Genomic DNA, 8844 nt, shown 5'->3' with positions numbered 1-8844 from the left:
CCACGTCGTGGTTTTAGTAATTTCTGTGGATTTCTTCATCTCTTGTGTTTCAAGTCTCCAATGTTCTATATATTGTCACTTTTGGTCCCTCTCTTTGAAAATACTTCTAATTGACTGCAAATAACAATTTAAAGTCATAAGTATCATTATTCTAAACATATTATCAACTTATTAATAAAAATGTCAATAAATATTGCCTAAAAATAGGTATAAATATGGCAATATCAAAATACCCCACACTTAGGCTTTGTTTGCCCTCAAGAAAATTAAAACTTAAATCTTTATCCCTAACATCACATAGAACAATCCGATTCCAGCTCAGCCATTATGCCAAGACCTCAACGCATGCATTTGTGTCTAAAATTTTCCTAAAGTACCCCCCTCCCATACTTTAAATACTCACAATCTTCATAAACACTCGCCCACTTCTTTCGAACAATGCTCATTTTATGCAACCCTCCGAATCCATCCGTAGAAATCTTACTTAACCTCAAAGTATTTTTGTAAAGCTACCCAAGCATACATAAACTAGAGAATTACAACTTTAAGATACCAATACTTGGATCTCTTGAATTCTTCACTTCTTTGATAGTTTAATCTTGATTTCTTTGAATTCACTTCTTTCATGATTTCTGGCATCTTCAACTTTTGATTCCTTAGAACTTTGATCTTTGATCTTCATACTTTAATAGCTCCAAAATTCTTCAAGAATTCTTACTTTTCAGTAATTTCTCTCCTTTTTTTTTAAATGTATAACTCACTTTTTTCACTTAAAACCTACATGCTTAAGCAGGGGCGCTTAACTTCAACATTTATTGGTTAAGACATAGCTTTCCTGGATACATTTCAGGTTTAGGATGCTAAACATATTGCATCCCTCAAACTAAGCGAGGTTATGTTTTTGTTCCATGATTTCACTAAAATAAGGGAGGCCACAAATGCACTATAACCTGTATTGGCTCAACCAAACATTTGAGGTCTTATCGGATCATCCCATATAACACTAACACTACAGTTCAAATTATTATTACTATATTTAATTATTAAAAATTTCAATTTTCAAATTTTCTAGTAATTTACTTTTTCTACCCCTACCCCACACTTATTTCATACAATGCCCTCATTGTATGCCTAGAATAAATCAAAATTAAGAAAAGGGAGAAAAAGGAATAGACTCCCCTGGGATAGCGGTGTAAGCATCTCCAAAAGTGTGGAAAACATGCATCTCGAATATGGACCTCTCCAAAATATGAAGTTGGTGTAGAACTGGATGAATATGTAAATAAACCACGAACATGACTCGAAACTTCAATTCTTCAAAGTGGGTGCAAATATGTAGAGAAATGTGGGAAAGCATACGCCATATTAGTTGTATGAAGAAACGAGGCAAAATAGTCCTCATAATGATCCCCAAGAAAAAACATGAATCACGTCGTGGTGGAGAATACCACGTCGTGAAAACTGGGCGTCAAGAAAAAAAATTCCTCATTACTTTATTCATCCTAGCAGCTTGACCATTGTCTTAATGGTTTAAGACTCTTCTATATAAATATACTTCCCTATTGTAACCTCTCTCCCTCCAACGTACCCCACACTTATCTTTAATTATGGGTTTCGACTCATGACCTTAACCGAACCTTGACTTGACTAGACAAACACGACTCTTGACCCAGCCTTACTTCCTTTTGAAAATTCCAATGCGAATCTGAAAAAGGAACAACCCAAAAGAAATAAAAGAGTAACATAATAGTCTACAAAGTCTTACATCACAAACCAAATTCAAACATAAAAGAACACTCCTTAAAATAAAACAAAAGAAACTAAATAGAAAAGAAATCAATCATCATCCCCTTGTCCCTGCGCTCCACTCGGTCCTTCCCCATCATTCTGCGGAGTCCAAAGCTCCTCCCATGTTGGAAAATAAGGATAACGAGGTGGCATAGATGGTGGCCGGGTCACACCCAAATGTGAATAAATACCCTCAGTGAGTTGGGTATGATAAATAGCATGCCCCTAGAGGTTATCCAAATAAGTTCCCACCCGAATCTGAAAAGGGTCGGTGGGTACTCCTTGTACATGTTGTGGAGCAGCACGCTCTCTCTCCATCTCTTCTCTAGTTCGAATATTTCTACGCCGAGGTATGGATGGTGGTTGCTTCTCTGGTTGCGCCTCCTCCTGCTCCTCATCTACTGGCGGTATAACAAAACCACCCCTGACATTTACCACTACCCGCATAACTCTCAAAACTTGAATGGTTAAATCAGTGTCCATGAATCAGGTAAGATTCCTCACAAAGTCGTGAGTCAAAATATGATACGACCGAGTAAGGTGAGTAACCAAATGTCCTCCTATAATCGGACTCCCGGGTCTAGAATTAGCCGCTTTCTTCGCCATGAACCTCGCAAGCATATATGGTAAATCACAGCAAACCCCGGGGGTAATAAGACTCCATAGATAGAACAAATTCTGAATAGGAACTTTATCGCCATGATGCTTGTGATTTATAGAAAAAGTGATAAGGCGATGTAGAAATCGGTAAACGGGGTTCCGAATTTGTGACTCACTAGAGTCACGAGTATTATACTCATAGTTGGAAATACTCTGCCAGAACTGGACATCCATAATATTGGGATTAAAATCCTGACCACACCCATGCAGAAATGGTATGAAGAACGGAGATTGAGTCCCCACTTCCGTATAAAGTCCCATTTGCCAAGCAAATTTCCGAAGACTACATTCCCTATAAACGCCGCCCAACCGGAACACAAGTGCCCGGTTATAATTAAAGTCAATGGTGCGTTCTTCGAAGACTACAGTAGAGAAAAACTCCACCGATAAATCCCGGTACACGGGTTCTTGAATCGCGAACAAATTCGTCCACCCGTGACAAGTAAAGGAAAATTAGTCCCCTTCGTATGTTTTTGTCCAATATCGTTCTAATTCAGCAACCATTCCAACACCACCAAGCTATCCCCAATCGAAAATCAGAGCTATCGCAAATTCCCTGTTGTATAACCATCCCAACCGATTTTCATATGTAGTAGTCAATAATGGTCGGTGAATGTTTCATGGAAACCGATATAAATGATGAATACTCGCCACATCAATTGGATTCTCCTCCTGTGGAACAGCCCTTCTAGGTCCCATTTCTATAAACAAAATTAAACAAAAGCCACAAACACCCAAAGCATTAAAAAAAATTCATTCTGTTTTCCCAGAAGTCACGACGTGGCTTAGAACGCCACATCGTGAGACGCAATCGGGACGTGGGTCTAGATCGGTCACTATATACACGATCTTAACCAAAAACAATACTTGGGGATTGTTCCTATTGCTATTAAAAGGACATGCAACCTAAAAACAGTAACTAATATCAACGAATTTCGGAAATCTCATCATTCACATAAACCCTAACCATGAAAATGTATAAATTGTAAGCAATAACTACAATTAATGGACGAAATACAAACCCGATGGAGTTAGAAGACATGAAATGCGAGGAATTTGCAAGATAAATTGAAGAAATAGGCTGTGGGGACCTTGCTTCCATTCGTGAGGCAGTAAACAAATGGGGAACAATTGTGTGGTCAAAAGGTTTAAGACATGGTCCCCCCCCCGGTGACTTTTTAAAGGCCATGTCGTGGCAGGCTTTACCGCGTCGTGGATTTTAAAAGAACATAATCTGTTAAATTTTTTTTCATATTATCCCCGTAATTATCTTAAAATCACGTCGTGATATTGTCACCCCACGACGTGGCTTTCGTCTGGACAAAAATGAATAACGAGTTTTAATTATTTACTTTGTATTCCATTTATTAATTAAAGCCCCCCCCCCCCCCCCCCAACTAATTCTCACTAAGTATTAGTTATTAAACGATGAGATGATATCTTTCCTAATTAAAACTCAAAAATTAAAACAAAAAAAAATGCAAACCAAGCTCGGGTTGCCTCCCGAGAAGCGCTTCTTTTTCTTGGAGTCTTGAGCTGGACTCCATGCCTCCTATGTTGAATCTTCTGAAGAGTCCATCACCAGCTGGACCTTTTGTTCCTTGAAACGCCTCTTGTAAGCTTGCACACGTCTTTTATATGCCTTTTTCGAATTCTCTTTTTTTAGCCTTTACACTGTCTTCATCAAGCTTGCGTTTGGTCCCTTTAGTCTTTAAATTTTCTTCACTCTTGAGCTCCATACTATTCGTCTCTTATTTCACCATTTTCCTTGTCATCTTGAAGTAACCTCTTCTTCATCACTTGTCATTTCATCATCTTCCTCGCTCACCCAAGAAAGTGGACTCTTGTAAGCAATGACTTCAACTAAATATGGAACAGATGCTCTTGGTTTTGTTCTTTTGACTTGATGAATTGTCTTAATTTCATCTTCCATGAGATTTTCTAATTCTTCAAGTTCATTATCTTCACCAACGGTGAACACCTCTTCTTGAGCATGATTCTCTTGAAAGCCATCCTCTATCCCAAAAATTTCTTTTTCATCACCAACCCTCAAGGTGAGCTTAGACTCGCGGATATCAACAAGAGCTCCAGCAGTGTTAAGTAATGAACGACCAAGGATAATTAGAACACCGGGATCTTCTTTCATATCCAACACTACAAAATCTATTGGAAAAACATATTTTCCAATTTTTACCAGAATATCCTCCACAATGCCCCGGGGCTGTGTCACTGAACGGTTCGCCATGTGAATATTCATTCGTGTAGCCTTCAACTTCTGAATATCCAACTTCTGATAAAATGAATAAGGCATCAAATTAATGCTAGCCCCAGAATCGGCTAAAGCATCAACCTTCATGTTATTCCCAAATTCACATGGAAGAGTGAGGCGTCCAAGATCCCCCATCTTCTTAGGTATCTCTCCCAACACTACTTTTGAGCTTTGCTCACTTAGAATCACCTTGGAATGCTTCTTTAATTGCTTATGGGTGTCTATCAAGGCTTGAAATAATTTTTGATACTCGGGAATTTTGGATAAGGACTCGACAAAGGTAGTATTAATCGGGATACCCTTCACGTGCTTAACAAACTCTAGATGCTCTCTTTCTGGTGGACTAAGGGCAACTCGGGAAGGAAACGGAAAAGGCGGCTGATAAACCGGAATTGGCTCAGACATTTTTTGTTCAGACAAGGGTCACGTCGTGGCCAGACAAGTGTCACGTCGTGGTGCAGGTGTTTTAGCAACCTCTTCACTTTCGAACTTTGGCTTCCTTGGTTTTGGATCGGGCTGCTTTGGTTCTTCTTCTAATGCCTCCAGGAACTCAGAGATGGCCTCTTCTTCAGTATCTATGGCCATTACATGAGACTGGGTCTTCATTTCAGGATTTTTTGGGGACAACTTCTCATGAACCAGAGTGGCTAGTTGACCAAGTTGTACTTCAAGACTATTTATGGAGGCTTGTTGATTCTTTATTAAAGCTTGTTGTTCTACCATCAATGCATGATGATTCTTTACCAAAGTTCTTTGTTCATTAATAACAGAATCAGTAGCCTCGTGTCTCTTTTATGAGGCTTCCATAAAGTTCATCAACATGGTCTGTAGATCGGGTTTCTTCTCAACTGGCGGCTGCTCCTTTTGATAGAAGCCTCGACCTGTCTGCCTATACTTCTCTTCTTTTTGCTTCTTATAATCTTTATATGGCAGCCACTCTTTCTTTGGTTTCCTCCAGTCTTCATCATACTTGTCCCCACTCGAGTAGCATACTTGAGCTTTTCTGTTCCCAAACTCATCTAAATTGCAATCCTTGGTCAAGTGTTGACCATTACACCTCTCACAACACACTCTTATGGCATGAATTGAGTGGTCCATTTGTGTCAACCTTCTATCCATATTATTTAGCATAGCCATCATAACTGCTATTTCTTCAGTTTGTGCACCTCCACCGCCTTTGATTCCATCTTGCCTAGGGTTGTGGTATTCGCGAGAGTGCTTCGCGAATTCGTCAATCAGCTCCATGACCTCCCTTGGATTTTTCTTTGTCAAATGTCCTTGAGAATCAAGGAGTTGTCTCATCATAACATTGACCCCATCATAGAAAATCAACATCTCTTGTTGCACATTAAGATCAAGCTGAGGGCAATTTCTGAGCAAGCCCTTGTACCGCTCCCATGCTTCATACAATGACTCCCTTAGCTGTTGTTCAAAGTTGGCTATTGCCTTTTTGAGTTTAGCTATCTTGGATGGCGGGCAAAACTGGTCAAGAAATTGCTCACGCATTTGAGCCCAAGTTGTGATTGTACCTGGTGGAAGTGATTTTAACCACTCTTTAGCAGCTCCCTTGAAAGTAATGGGAAGCATCCTAAGCAAGACGGTGTTTCTGTTGACATTTGGGACATTGAAGTAATTCGCAATGTCATTGACTTCATCTGGATTCTTAAAAGCATCCTTATGATCTTTCCCATAAAATGGGATATCCTTCAGTGCAGTCAAGATGTGTCCCTTCAGCTCGAATGTGGCAGTGGCAGGTATTGCGGGTTGGACTAAATCGGGACCCACATCTTCTCAGATTCTCTTCTTGTAAGCTCCCATGGACATCTCCTCAATTGCTGCCATCTCGTTCCTTGGCTCATTTTCGGGTTCGCTCGTATGTTCTTCAAATTTAGGCTCGGTATCGTATTCGGATTCGGTTTGGACGGGTATTTGATCCAAGTGTTCAAACTTGCTCTTGTTCCTTGAGGATGAAATTAACTCTCCTGTCTTCTTTCCCGACTTCCTTGAAAATGCTGACTTTAGTTCTTGCAATGGCGTCTTCTTATCAGTCTTATTGTGAAGTGCAGCTTCTGGATCTTCAATCGGTGGCACCAAAGGTGTCTTAGAGCCTCTGGTCATGAACTCCTGCAAACAAAACAAAATAAAAAAAACGTAAAACTGAACTAAAATAGAAAAATAAACTAAAAACTAAAAAAAAACTAAAATTCTCAGAAACCACATCATGGCACTTATCTGGCCACGTCGTGGACTCTGTGACTAAAAAATTAAACCTTACTGAAAAATTAACTTTTTACAGGTTTTACCCCACAAAAAAGATCGATTAACCTAATGCAAATAAATAAGCTAATAAACTAAGTCCTTCCCCAGCAACGGCGCCAAAAACTTGATGTGCACGAAAGTACCCACTAATTTTAATATTTATAACCTAACAAACATAGACTAACTATGCACTTATAGGCAGTGTACCTACTCAGATTACAGTATAGCTTGGGTAAGTCGGGTGTCGATCACAGGGAACGGTGTTATTAATTTGTATATTCACTACTAAATTAATCTAATATTAATAAGCTAAAAAGGGTTTGTATCTAATTTTTCAAGTTTAGATAAACTTAATTCTTTAACAAAAACTCAACCAGTAAACAAAATACTTCTGTTAGTTCGAATCCACTTTCACTCAATGGTTGTACATTAGTCAAGACTATTACCGTTGGTTACCAATTTAAGAAGTATTAGCAGTTTAGTTCTAAACCTACTAATTATTAATCAATTCAGGTAAATCTATGTATGGTCACACAATAGTTAACACATAATCAACTATTAAATAAGAGTGGAGCTATGAAGATTGAGTATTCAAAACACAATTACAGTCATAATATGCGTTCTATAACACAACTTAATTCGATGATTCAATTACTTATCTAAGATTGGTTTGGTCTTAGCTCTAATAAACTAGTATTCACTTTGTTATTAGGTATTCATATTCATGCAGATTCGTGTTCACTAACTACACAGAACAAGAATTTAAAGCAATTAAATCATTAACTAAACATGCTAGGTAAAGTCAATAAACACAAGCATATAACCAACAAATAAAGTCAAATCTAATGCATTCAAACCATGAGTTCTAGCTTCATCTAGCTAACAGAAGCAACTAGATTTAGCTGGACATATTAACAGCTAAACAGTCAAAAGCTATAATCAAACACATATTAAATGTACCAAGTTTATAAAGCAAATTATGAACTTCTTCTTCTTTGGTGTTGAAAACCACTTCCAAATCTCTTTTTCTTTTGAATTTCACCTTTTGGAATCTCTTTTCTCTGCCACGAGTCTCCTCCATTCGTAATGACCAAGAGTGCATAAATATCCTCAAAAATCCCGCGCCACGTCGTGGCTATCTCTGCCACGTCGTGGTTTCCAAGTTATCCGTATCGGGCAAGGACTTCTTCTTCACGTGATCTTTATCTTCTAGAATACTCATGCCACGTCGTGGTTGTCTCTACCACGTCGTGGTTTTTGTAATTTCCATGGATTTCTTCAACTCTTGTGTTTCAAGTCTCCAATGTTCTATATATTGTCACTTTTGGTCCCTCTCTTTGAAAATACTTATAATTGACTGCAAATAACAATTTAACGTCATCAGTATCATTATTCTAAACATATTATCAATTTATTAATAAAAATGTCAATAAATAATGCCTAAAATAGGTATAAATATGGCAAAATCAATCAGCGATCAGGTCCTCGATCGCGCATTTCATCAAACAAATGGAGTCCAAAAACATGACTTTCAATATGCACAAAGCATTTGATCACAATGTTCCAGATAGACAAAGTGGGTCTTTGAATTTGATCAAATACGAAAAGGATTATTTGCATCTGTAACTGGTGCAGGATGGGTACTCTCTTTGTTCTGATAATATTCATCAATAGTAATAAATTGCAATGTTGATTGTATCAAAGAAAAGCAGAAAGAAAATAGGGGTGATAAGGGGTTAATGAAGCTAATTAATTGAATGGTAACTAACAAGTACCTTCAAATTTCAATAGTTCAATGAAATAGCCGATTACCTGAAGAAGCACCGAAGCAAATTGTGAAGAATCAAGATGAGGTAAATAAGAGATTG

The 8844-nt window shown here is 38.2% G+C and overlaps 1 protein-coding gene and 1 non-coding gene across 2 annotated transcripts; one reads left to right on the top strand and one right to left on the bottom strand.

The window, feature by feature from the left end:
• Positions 1–4219: 4219 nt before the first annotated feature.
• LOC145099767 (uncharacterized) lies at positions 4220–5122 on the bottom strand. The gene is made up of 2 exons (XM_079037276.1): positions 4799–5122; positions 4220–4738 (listed from the first exon to the last, which is right to left on the bottom strand). The coding sequence occupies exons 1-2, from the start codon at positions 5120–5122 to the stop codon at positions 4220–4222; spliced, it is 843 nt and encodes a 280-aa protein (XP_078893402.1).
• Positions 5123–6068: 946 nt separating this feature from the next.
• On the top strand, positions 6069–6175 carry LOC145103375 (small nucleolar RNA R71). The gene has a single exon (XR_013706469.1). It is a non-coding gene; the product is annotated as a small nucleolar RNA R71 (small nucleolar RNA).
• Positions 6176–8844: the final 2669 nt, after the last annotated feature.

This window comes from Lactuca serriola, chromosome 4 (assembly GCF_051521515.1).
Source record: "Lactuca serriola cultivar US96UC23 chromosome 4, Lser_US96UC23_V15, whole genome shotgun sequence".
NCBI classification, from domain to species: Eukaryota; Viridiplantae; Streptophyta; class Magnoliopsida; order Asterales; family Asteraceae; genus Lactuca; species Lactuca serriola.
Note: the sequence above shows the minus strand (reverse complement) of the source record. Positions and strands in the feature narration are given on the sequence as shown.